The following is a 12963-nucleotide window of genomic DNA, read 5'->3' as shown; positions in this document are numbered from 1 at the left end:
CCTAATGAAATAGAACCACTGGCATGTGTACCAGTGATTGCATCAAGGATAAATCATTGAAGATGTTAACACCATGGACCATTGTTCCCTGTTCCTTCTAATTAATCTCCTTGTTGCTTTTACTCAGGTAACAGGATTGGATGGGAACTATCGAATTACATGTCACACAGTGATGGAAGTGCTTCGGGAGCACAGGGACAGTGTTATGGCAGTGCTTGAAGCCTTTGTATATGACCCTTTGTTAAACTGGAGGCTCATGGACAGTAAGTATTCAGTAATTTTTGCTACATAATTGTCTGATTATAGGAACTGTTATGTGTGCCTTCCCTCAGTCTCTCAAAATGAAGCCTTTAAATTGAATAGTTTTCACTTCAGGGTCTTCAAAGAGTGTTTCAATAGGTACATTTAACGACAGAGAAATGTATACAATATACATAATGACATTCTTTTTCTTCGCAAACATCCATGGAAACAGAGGAGTGGACAAAGAATGAATAACAGTTAACATTAGAACCCCAAAGCTTCCCCTCCCACGCACAAGCAACAGCAAGGCAACGAACCCCCCCACCCTCACCAGCAAAAGAAGCATCAGCACCCCCCACTAAGCATGCAGCAAGCATCAGTATAGACACAGACTTGCAGTGACTACTTGTTCACCCAGTAATTCGCTCTCTGTCTCTCCCCCTAACAAGTGAAAAAGGGGTGTTTCATAGTGAAAAGGGAGACATAACAAACAACTCAATGATACATGATGTTAAAAGTCTGCTGCGTCGTTTTTTTCCAAGCTCTACGCCCAGAGAGGCGGCCCTGGAAAGGCACAGATCTCTGGACACACAATACACAGCAGCTAACCCGCTGCTCCCGATGTTCTGGTCGCGGGAGAACACGGAACATCGGCCTAGAGCCAGCACGTCTCCAGAGCCATGAAAGTCTGGCACCCTGATTGTCTTCCAGGCCGTGTCCTTGGGATATCAAAAAGTGGCCAGTCATTAGGCCCTGAGAGTGGGTCCCATTCCTGCAAAGAACTGAAAGTCAGAGTAAGTCTTCAGAAGAACCTGAAAAGGAAAAAAGAGACATCAAATATAGAAATAGAGCTGTTTCCGAAGATGCAAGCAAAAGAGTCGCCGTTTAGCGCCATCTTTACTATGCTCTGCCCCTCCGTGTCCCAGTTCATCCACAGCAGCTGCATAACAGAGAACGCTCTGATATATGGGCTGTTCCCAGGGACGAACACCGAGACAGGCATTAAGTGCTGCTGGAATGTCATCAACTCAGTGAAAGACTGCATTTCGTCTGCCCAAAACTTGCTGGTCTTCCAGCATAGTGAGATCCCCATAAAGAAATCGTACAGGTTATTTCAGTCCAGGTTGCAGGAGTACAGGTCGAGGGGCACTTTGAAACTCAGTGAGGCCAATGTAAAGGCTCTGTAGGAAACGATCTTCTGCATATAGAGGGGCAGAGTTGGGTATGTGAAGCCCCCGAACAATCGAAGGAGGCAATAGCGCTGCATTTGTTTTGTTTTTCTTTACTTTAAAGTTTACACTAAATGTACCAACCAAGGATGTACAGGGTTTTTTTTGGACCGTTTTTCTCCTTTGTGTATTTTTTTTATCATGAATAGTCTGTTTTTGAAATGAAGGATATATAAAAAAATAAAAAGCTGAATTTTCAACCAATATTTTGCTCATTTTACTGAGTACCTATAAAGTTTGGGATATACATCTGAAATTAACATGCAGTAAAACTCAGATAATCCAGCACCTTTTGAACTTGGGTACTGCTGGACTGGCAGATTTCTGGACTATTGAATGTTATTCCCTGTTAATAATACAGCACAATTTTAAAACACTTCTTTAAGATGTTACACAGCAGTATAACAAATTCTACAATAAACCTTTTAAAATTAAAGTCTGTGGGAACCAGAGGCCCTGAGAGTCAGGTACCAAATGACTGGAATTTCCAAACAACCAGATAGAAGATTATCAGAGTTTTACTGAAGAAGTTATCTCATAAGCATATTTAAAAACAATTTTACAAATGTTTATTTGCTTATCTATGTAAAAAGGAAATTACAGTTGACTAAAATTTGTTCTTTTAATTAGATTGTTCTTTAGTTATAATTTAGAATGCCATTAAAATTGCATGTCATAAAACAAATCAATAATTCTCTCCCACTTAAAAAAAGATGAAAATTGATTGAGTCATTTCACTGATTTCTTACAGTCACCCAGCAGAGGGTACAAGACACCTGCTTCTTTTGGGGGAAACACAAAATCACTGACAGCATCTTCTAGACTTCACATTTAACCGTGTTTTTGTGTGTTCCAGAAGTTGCTGAGTCATAGTCTACTGATCAATTGCAAAATCTTACTCCCTGTTTTCGAGCTTCAGAAAACAGGTTCAACACTTTGTGAAGTTGTCCTGGAATTGTCAGTATTTTAGAAGTTTGGAGTTTACCATCAGAACAAGGGAGCTGAGAACTGCAGGGCTTGAGTACTGCAGCACAACTAGTGACAGCCAGCTATAACCACAGCGCTGGAGAGTGCATATTAAAGATGAAAGATTTTAAAGAAGATTATTTTAAAAGCTGGCGCTGTTAAAGAATATAAAAATGGATAAGTCTCCGGTGCCTGACAGAATATTCCCTAGGACCTTGAGGGAAGTTAGTGTTGAAATAGCAGGGGCTCTAACGGAAATATTTCAAATGTCATTAGAAATGGAGATGGTGCCGGAGGATTGGCGTATTGCTCATGTGGTTCCATTGTTTAAAAAGAGTTGTAAGAGTAAACCTAGCAATTATCGGCCTGTAAGTTTGACATCAGTGGTGGGTAAATTAATGGAAAGTATTCTTAGAGATGGTATATATAATTATCTGGATGGGCAAGGTCTGATTAGGAACAGTCAACATGGATTTGTGCGTGGAAGGTCATGTTTGACATATCTTACTGAATTTTTTGAAGAGGTTACGAGGAAAGTTGACGAGGGTAAAGCAGTGGATGTTGTCTATATGGACTTCAATAAGGCCTTTGACAAGGTTCCGCACAGAAGGTTAGTTAGGAAGGTTCAATCGTTAGGTATTAATATTGAAGTAGTAAAATGGATTCAACAGTGGCTGGATGGGAGATGCCAGAGAGTAGTAGGGGATAACTGTTTGTCAGTTTGGAGGCCGGTGACTAGGGGTGTGCCTCAGGGATCTGTACTGGGTCCAATGTTGTTTGTCATATACATTATTTATTTGGATGATGGGGTGGTAAATTGGATTAGTAAGTATGCAGATAATACTAAGATAGGTGGCATTGTGGATAATGAAGTAGGTTTTCAAAGCTTGCAAAGAGATTTAGGCCAGTTAGAAGAGTGGGCTGAAAGATGGCAGATGGAGTTTAATGCTGATAAGTGTGAGGTGCTACATTTTGGTTGGACTAATCAAAATAGGACATACATGGTAAATGGTAGGGCATTGAAGAATGCAGTAGAACAGAGTGATCTAGGAATAATGGTGCATAGTTCCCTGAAGGTGGAATCTCATGTGGTGAAGAAAACTTTTGGTATGTTGGCCTTTATAAATCAGAGCATTGAGTATAGGAGTTGGGATGTAATGTTAAAATTGTACAAGGCACTTGTGAGGCCAAATTTGGAGTATTGTGTACAGTCCTGGTCACTGAATTATAGGAAAGATGTCAACAAAATAGAGAGTGTACAGAGGAGATTTACTAGAATGTTACCTGGGTTTCAGCACCCAAGTTACAGAGAAAGGTTGAACAAGTTAGGTCTTTATTCTTTGGAGCATAGAAGGTTGAGGGGGGGGACTTGATAGAGGTATTAAAATTATGAGGGGGATAGGTAGAGTTGATGTGGATAGGCTTTTTCCATTGAGAGTAGGGGAGATTCAAACAAGAGGACATGAGTTGAGAGTTAAGGGGCAAAAGTTTAGGGGTAACACGAGGGGGAACTTTTTTACTCAGAGAGTGGTAGCTATATGGAACGAGCTTCCAGTAGAAGTGGTAGAGGCAGGTTCGATTTTGTCATTTAAAAAAAAATTAGATAGGTATATGTACAGGAAAGGAATGGAGGGTTATGGGCTGAGTGCAGGTAGGTGGAACTAGGTGAGAGTAAGCGTTCGGCACGGACTAGAAGGGCCGGGATGGCCTGTTTCCGTGCTGTAATTGTTATATGGTTATATATGGTTAAATCCTGGCATAGTCATAAAGGTGCACAAGAATTATTGACAGTAGTTGACATATACCTATGACAGACAGGAAGTGTCATATACTTGTCCACCCCCCCCCCCCCCCAATTTTTTGTTTTTTTATGACAGAATCATTCTAATTCAAATAATATTTTGTGTGTCTAGACAGAAATAGGGAAATCGACTATCTTCCTGGCTAAGCACCACATACAGAGCATTATGTATTGCTATTTATCCTTCCTTAACCCAAAATTTCGCAACCTACTTAAGGCAACTTTGCTGCTACTTGAAATAAATTCAGAAATCTCCATGCACAGCAGAAAATAAACATGTTAATTTAATAATGGAGAAAGAAATTATTTTGCATCTAGCCAGAATGTGCTCTAAAGACATTTAACAAATTCAGTTTGCAAAGCACCTGAAATAAGAAATGGCATTTGAATTTTTAAAACAAAAGTAAAGAATCCACGAATTAGTTCTGACTTAATTATTGTGCAGTGGCTAACTGTAATATTTTCTGTCCATTCTTCAGCAAACGTTAAAGGTAACAAACGTTCCAGGACGAGAACAGATTCCTACTCAACCAGTCAGACAGGGGGTGAGTACCTCAGACTGCTGATAGTTGGTTCACTGTTGTTCATTCAGGCAATTTGGTTAAGATAATTGGAGATTTGGGGTATTGGTGAGAGGACATGAATAGGATATGTGTGAGAGGATAGAAAAGTAATTCCTTTTGCTTTCCCATCTCGAAATGTATTGACTTTCAATGGGTGAAGGTCACAGAATAGCAATGATCATCGGGACGGTTGATATTTATCTATGATCGTTTACAGGCTCTCCCCGGGTAATGAACAGGCTCTGTATTTATAGAGGTGCATAAGTTGGAAAATACACAAAATCACTCCATGTGAACTATACCTGGTAATGAATGGATTAAAAGCACGTGAGACTGATAAAGGACAATTACTGAAAGTGGAGAGAGGGAGAAAGCTAGAGTCTGCTCTTTGTAGGAACAAATGGATGTCTAAATTGGACATTTGAAGTTAATAATATTATGGGAGCTCATTTATTTGGGTGACCATAAGTCAGGCAATTGTAACCTGGGGATAGCCTGTACTGTGATGTGGTTAGGCTATGTATTTGCCATTAGATTCAGATCAGTCATGGTTTCCTGATTCTGATATATTAAAAAGTCTTTACTTAAAATGGTAACAAATTGTGTTATTAAGCTTAATTTTTATTTCAAGTTTTCACCACATACCTGGACTGCTCCCTTACTGATAATTTTGTTACATTTTGTGTTTCAGAATTGCTGGATGGGGTAGAACTTGGAGAAACAACACATAAAAAAACAGGGACTACTGTGCCTGAATCCATACATTCTTTTAGTAAGTTACCTTAAAATTATAAATCTGTTTTATTTCTAATGGTGCTCAACTTCCCATTTCCAGCATGAGCTCTTTCAGTAATTCCAATCAATTGACTCACATGACTTTTTTGTAACAGATCACTCAAATGTATAGGTTGTAGTAAAGAAATTTGTAGATGCTGCAAAAATTTGCAGTGTGGTTAACAGAGAGGAGGAATGTTTTAACCTGCAGGGAGATGTTGACAACCTGGTCAGGTGGACGGATAAGTGGCAAATGTATTTTAAAACAAGGAAGTGTGAAGTTGTGCACTTGCAGAAGCTGAAAATCCAAAAGAGAAGCAGGAACTACTCCAACAAGAGAAAGTCTGCAGATGCTAGAAATCTGAGCAACACACACAAAGTGCTGGACTCAGCAGGCCAGGCAGCTTCTATGACGAAAAGTACAATCAATGTTTTGGGCCTGCTGAGTCCCTCCAGCATTCTGTGTGAGGAACCACTCCGAGCACTGAGCAAATTCAGCAGCGTTTCAGGTCACAGACTTTGATGGAGAGTCCTTAGTATGAAAGTGAAGAGGCTCAGGGGTACTATGTTATTTGAAACGTACCAGCTTGGGCAATTTTTAAATGAATAAAAAAAATCACCTACTGGATGTTTTACAGAATTTAAAAATAGAATTAAAGTCCTTTCAAAGCTCAATAATCGGCAGTGGATGAGCTTTCAAAGAAGCAGATTTATTTTGCTTTCCAACATATACACTGGTCTGTACAATTCGGTAATTATATCAAGTTAACTATGCCTCCCATGCTGATAGTACTTGGGACTTACTCTCTTGGTCTTGTACTTTTCTCCCACATCCCAATGACATGCAGTTTGCTAGGCTAATTAGCTACTGGAAATTCCCCTGGTATAGGTGAGAGTGAGAATTGTTTGGAATGTGGGAAGAAGTGGTTTCAACTAAAATTACTGGGGAAATCGGCTGCCAAAGGTTCAATGAACCAAAATGGCCTTCTTCCATGTCATAAGAAAAGAGAAACCATTATCAGCCATATATACTTGGGCCACAGTTACATTGAGGCCACTTTTTCTGTTTGTCATCTTTTTATAATTGCTATTTATTTTTTAGTTGGAGATGGTTTGGTGCAGCCTGAGGCCCTGAACAAAAAGGCAATTCAAATCATTAACAGAGTTAGAGACAAACTTACAGGTAAGCTTTGTCACTGATATTTCACGATAGTTTTCCATCTGATAGGTAATTTAATGTATTTTTTTAAGTTTGTTTCTGGTAACTTATTCCGTGGTTACCACACCTGGAACATTTCTATGAAGTTATCCCTTAAAAGGTGAATAACTTGTTTTCATATAAGAGTCTGACAGTTACTTAGTCAGCTTCATCAATTATTTTTGAAATGCTTTCATTGTTGGTTTCTGCTGTAAGTAATATTTGCTTACTGCACAGCAAAGTCATACAAATAGGAATGACCTTGCTGTACTGAATTACTGAACTATTTTTTAGTAATGAATCAACAGGTAGTGCTTGATTTAACATCTCAACCAAAAGATTTATTTTCCAACAGCACAGGACTCTGTAAATGATGAGATCATTTACTCAGAAATGAAACTTAAATTGACAACATTATGATTCAAAACAACAATCCTGGCACTGAGCCAAGCTGGTGTCAGACTGGCAAAGTAGACACATTAGACATAATGCATTTCGAAGAAAATAAATACAGGGTTGTTATCACAAAGGAGTTCCTTCAATGTCAGTGAGCTTTAAACTGTCTAGTTGTAAATTATTTTACACTTCAGAGACGTTCATCATCTATCAGTGATGAAGCACTGAAAAGCGAGCCTGGCCAGTTAATTACATCTGAGGAAAGATGTATGTGTCATAGACATCAAAATAGCCTTTGTGTGATGGAGTCCACACAGTTTTAGTCAAGTAGCCTGCATTCGGATGGAAATTCATTGAAATTCTACTGTTTTATGAATTTATGGATTTTGTGTATGTGTGTGTGTGGTATATGCAAATGTAGGCACATAAGTGTTTAGAAATGTGTATAATATAGCAGATTTCTTTCGCTGTTTTTCATAAGTTAGAAAGTGTACTTCTGCAACTGTAATTGAAACAAAGGAAATGTTCTGAAGTCATGTGATATGGCCACAAGAAATTAATAGTGATAAAGAGAAGCAGAATTACTCAGCTATGGAAAATAGGACCAGGAATGTACAGATATATAAAGTGCAATGTAAAATTCATTATCAGAGTACATACCATATGCAACCCTGAGATTCTTTTTCCCGAGGGCATACTCAGCAAATCAGCACTCATACTCAGTAACTGTAAACAGGATCAATGAAAGAGCAAGAACATAGAAAACTGTTGAAATACAACTATAAGTAAATAGTGAAAGCATGAACTAACAAGATGAAGAGTCCTTAAATGAAGGATATGGCTGCATTGAAGAGAGTGCGGAGTAAATTCACCAGGATGTTGCCTAGGTTGGAGTCTGAGAAGAGATTGGATAGATTATACTGGTTAGGTTCGTCTCCCTGGAGTGATGGAGGCTGAGAGGTGACCTGTCAGAAGTATATATGATTGTGAGAGGTGTAAACAGGGTTGATAGTAAAAATCTTATTACTCTTTTTCAAGATACAAGATTCAGTTTATTGTCATTTAGAAACCACAAATGCAATGCAGTTAAAAAATGAGACAACGTTCCTCCAGAATGATATCACAAAAGTACACGATAAAGCAGACTACACCAGAAAATCCACATAACGTTTGGTAATCCCCAAATCCAGAGTCTGGAGAGGCTGCTGCGTATTAATATCGCGCTACCATCTTAGCGCATACCCCGGAAAGGAGCTTCAAATCCACTAGACAAAACAAGACTACCCAGACACACCAAGTCAGGAGACCAACTGTACCACCCCACAAACCAAAATTAAAGCTACAAGACCTACACAAAACCACATTGTTACATATAGTTATAGTTAACATATAGTTACAACAGTGCAGACAATACCATAATTGATTTAAAAAAAACAGACCATGGGCACAGTTAAGGTAGTCCAAAGATGGTCCAAAGACTCATTTCCTGAGTAAATGAGCTAATAAATGTATCAAAAAAAAAGGGGGCATGCTTTTAGGATGCTGGAGTTTTAAAAGGGATCTGAGCAGTGTTCTTCTTTAGACAGCGTGATATCTGGGATGCACTGCCAGAGGAGGTGGTACTACATCTAAAAGACATTAAATAGACTTAAAATGGCAAGGTATAGAAGGACATGGGTTTAAAGTGAGTGGGCAAAAGAGTTCTGAATTGTCTTGCTGCTTATATCTCAGCACCTATCAGTGACAAAAATCACTGCTTTTTGAACACAAGCACATGCAACAGGCGCTGTTTAACACCTTGCTCTTAGCGTGGCGTACTGTTTAACAGCCAAGTATGCATGCAGTTGTAATAAAGTTTAAAAACTTCAGCAACAGCCTCCTGTCCCAATTAAGCAGCATGGTGTCCCAAATAAACAAAGAGAATCCCGCCTATTTTCTCGATTAGGATTTTAAGAGTTGTCCCAAATAGTGGCTTCCCCGTTTAACCAATGGCCCAATTAACCTGATTCTGATATGAATCTATTGCGGACTGAGAGAGGGAAGGGGACAGGGAGAAGGGAATCATGGTTGAGAAAAGAAGGGAGACATGAAGGGACAGGAACACCAGAGAGACATTCTGTAATTATCAATAAACCTATTGTACACATATATGTGTGGTGTGTGTTTATGTATTTGTGAATGCGTATATTTGTCGTAGTCAAAAGTATTTTTTTGGTGAAGGGTGTACATTGGTCAGTGAAAAGCCCATTGTTTTCCTTAATATGCATTAATTTGGTTTTGAGTGTATAGTGTACAAATCTCAAATTTGCATATGATCCAAAACTTGGAAATGAACTGTGAGAACTGGAACAGACTTTCAGGGAGTTGAAATAAATGGAAGGTAAAATATAGTGCTGAGGAATATAAAGTGGTGCAAGTGGTAACAAGAATGAGAAAAGGCAACATTAACCAGGGGGCAGAGGTTATCTGGATAAATCCCACAAAGTAATATTGTGGAGTTTATAAATGAAAGCTTTGACCACAAGAGGAAGGAGGTGATGAAGAACAGCTTGTTCAGCCAGAACTGGAATATTGGTTTGGTTCAGGGTGTCGCACATTAGAAAAAAACGTGAAGACTTTGGAGAGTGTGTAGAAGAGGTTAATCAAAATGATTCTTCCTCCACCCACGTCTCACAACATCACACCTACTTCTGACCATGCTTCATCCATGTACGTAGCCCCATTCCGACATCGGTGTACATTCTGGCCACAGAGGGTTGTGTTTGGGTCCATCAGTGCCATGACTGGCTTGCAAGCTTTGTAATGTAGAACACTGGTGAATATACAGTATGTAAAGGGAAAATGCTCGCATCGGCAAAGAATAAAGAACATAAAAGGAAGGTAACAGACAAAAAATAGTCACAAGAGTCAAAGAACAAAGTATTTCACCATTCAAGTCATCAAGACAAAGTCTGACCTTAGACTGAAGGAGCTATTTGATTCAGGTTAATGTGTTTGACGTATATTTCAGGTCGTGATTTTGCCCACGATGAAACTTTGGATGTACCCACTCAGGTGGAGCTGCTAATTAAACAGGCAACATCCCATGAGAACCTCTGTCAGTGCTATATTGGATGGTAAGTGCCATGACATCATTTAATAACAAGATGGAAGATTTTATTCCCCTCTAAGAAAGTTTTACTCATTCAAATGAGCTATAGACAGTGCTTCTTTAAACATGGGTGGGATAGAAAGCACCAAGACATTTTTATAGCATTAAAACACAGATGGGCCTATTGGACAAAGCTGGACTGTGCAGACTAGAAATCCATCCCACAGCTATGCTCAGCATACTGACTTATGGAGATGGTTTTCATTGTAGTGCATGGTTAGGTTTGGGCTGCAGTTCTTGTTTGGATATACTGACTGACACTGCATCTCATGATTCAGCATTCCAGTAGAGAATGTTTTCAAGAGTTATTGAGGCCATGGTTAAGGGAAAAGAAGGAGGTGCATAGTAGGTATAGGCAGGTAGGAACAAATGAGGTACTTGAGAATAAGAAATGTGAAAGAACACTTAAGAAAAAATACAGGAGGGCTAAAAGGCAACAGACAATGTGAAGGAGAATCCTAAGGGATTCTACAGATATGTTCAGAGCAAAAGAATTGCAAGGGACAAAATTGGTCCTCTGGAAGATCAGGATGGTAATCTATGCATGGAGCCAAAAGAGATGGATTTTTTGCATCTGTATTTACCTGGGAGACAGACACAGTCTATGGAAGTGAGGCAAAACAGCAGTGAAGTCACAGACCCCTATACAGATTACAGCGAAGGAGCTATTTGCTGTCTTGAGGCAAATTGGGGCGTGTAAGTCCTCAGGGCCTGAAAAGGTGTTCCCTCGTACCCTGTGGAAGGCAAGTGCAGAAATTGCAGGATCCCTAGCCGAGATACTTAAATCATCCTTAGTGACAGGTGAGGGATCAGAGGATAACTAATGTTGTTCCACTGTTTAAGAAAGGCCCTTGAAAGAGAGACAAGAATTATGCTGGTGTTGAAGTAGCAAGAAGAGAGAAACAGGATTGGTTTGTTCTTTTTAGAGTCGAAATGGTTTAAAGAGAATTTTATAGGGGTGACCAAAGTAATGAGGGGTTTTAGAGAAAATAACTCCAGCTGAGGAATTCTATTCTTTACTGGTTGGAGGGACAGTAACCAAACCTCACTGATCGGAAAATAAGAACCGCTATTCATCCAGAATGAGTAAGAATGAAGTGACACAGATATCAGCCTGTAGTTGCAATTTAATGGCAAATAATGTGGCACAGAACATTGAGAAAATCTATGCTGTAATTTTTGTTGTTCAAAGACTGTGTAATAATAAAATTCTTTTCTACTGTCAATATTACACAGTCTTTACAGATACACACACACACACACACACACACACACACACACACACACACACACCTCCCCCCCCCCCCCCCACATGGATTTTCTCTTGAAGAAAATTTGTCAGATATTAACTTACTGAGATGCTCCAGGCATAAGTGAACAGTAAAAGGCAGTTAACAAAAATGCAGTAGCATGATTTTGAGAAGGAGGATGCAGGATTGTGATCAAATGGTGATACTTCGTATTGGAAGGCAGGATGCTTCAACTTCATTTTGCTTCAATTATCGTACATTATGAGCTAGGGCTTGGATGGATTAGACCCTGACCCCAATTTCAGAAGATAAATATTTACCTGAATATAGACTTTCAGACAATAGTGTTTGCTTGTCCTGTCAAGAAAACTTAGTACTCTGTTTCCAGTGTTTGGAAAGGTGACTTTTATTGCCTTCAAATCTTTGAAGTGTGACGGTGTAACTTGAGCTAATAGAAACCATTGAGAACATTGATTCACAAGCTTTGAAAGTGCTAAGAGTTGGAAGTGTTATTTCTGACATCCTCCACTGTTCATGAGTGTAACCAGCCCTCTGTTGTGGAGCTTCTTGACACTGTAACTGTAGATATGGTCATGTATCGCTTGACTGTTTCAAACAAGTATTAAAAATTAGCTGTACAGCTTTAAGCAAAGAGGAGCATTTAGAATGCGAATTGATGATTATATTGTATTATATTGATAATTATATTATGTTTTCCCTTTAGGTGCCCCTTTTGGTGAAGCAATTTCAATACATGCCAGATGGCCTCATAAAAGTTGAATGTGATTCATGCCAAATAAGCCATGTTTATTTATTAAGGTTTGAAACCTTGCTGGATATAACACAAATGATACAACGCACAGAGTAACACAGCAGACTGCAGCCCAAGTGGACAGGGCTCTGCAACCAGGAGCCTGCGCAGATGGGAGATTTACCAGAGCAAGCTGGAGGTTTTGAGAGCAACGTGACCTGTACAGTCCCAAGTACTGACATTTTGAAAATCACTGTTAGACATAAGCAAGGTTATTTTTAAATACTAATTCGGTCAAATTTAGCTGAGCACCCTGATAGAATAATAAATATTGTAATTACTGTGGAATACATATTATTACTGGCCAGTAATTCTGTTCATAAACCATTCAGAAAATGTCAATAAAGTAATTAACCGAAAGTGATGGATGCAAATACCTTTTTTTTACAAAAACATTCAAGACATCTTCCAAAAATAATTGTCAGATCTTCATGTCCTCTTATCTTCCATTATATCATAAAGTTTTAAAGCCTGAATTTGAAAAAATAATTTTAACTTTGTATCCAAGTGGCTAAATTGGACAGTTATATTGGAATTAAAATTCAAAGTTGCAGTGCTCAAGTTCATATAATGTCTTAACC

General features: G+C 38.9%; 1 protein-coding gene across 3 annotated transcripts in view; it reads left to right on the top strand.

Moving 5' to 3' along the window:
• The window catches only part of mtor (mechanistic target of rapamycin kinase), a 319886-nt gene extending 307144 nt beyond the window's left edge, over positions 1-12742 (top strand). For all 3 annotated transcript variants that reach the window (XM_073031667.1, XM_073031668.1, XM_073031666.1), the window contains 6 exons: positions 128-263; positions 4719-4784; positions 5494-5574; positions 6679-6759; positions 10181-10286; positions 12296-12742. In XM_073031667.1, coding sequence (XP_072887768.1) covers positions 128-263; positions 4719-4784; positions 5494-5574; positions 6679-6759; positions 10181-10286; positions 12296-12311 — 486 coding nt within the window. In that variant the 3' untranslated portion in view covers positions 12312-12742. The remainder of the gene's footprint in view (positions 1-127; positions 264-4718; positions 4785-5493; positions 5575-6678; positions 6760-10180; positions 10287-12295) is intronic.
• The last annotated feature ends 221 nt before the right edge of the window (positions 12743-12963 follow it).

Source organism: Hemitrygon akajei, chromosome 29 (assembly GCF_048418815.1).
Source record: "Hemitrygon akajei chromosome 29, sHemAka1.3, whole genome shotgun sequence".
NCBI lineage: Eukaryota > Metazoa > Chordata > Chondrichthyes > Myliobatiformes > Dasyatidae > Hemitrygon > Hemitrygon akajei.
Note: the sequence above shows the minus strand (reverse complement) of the source record. Positions and strands in the feature narration are given on the sequence as shown.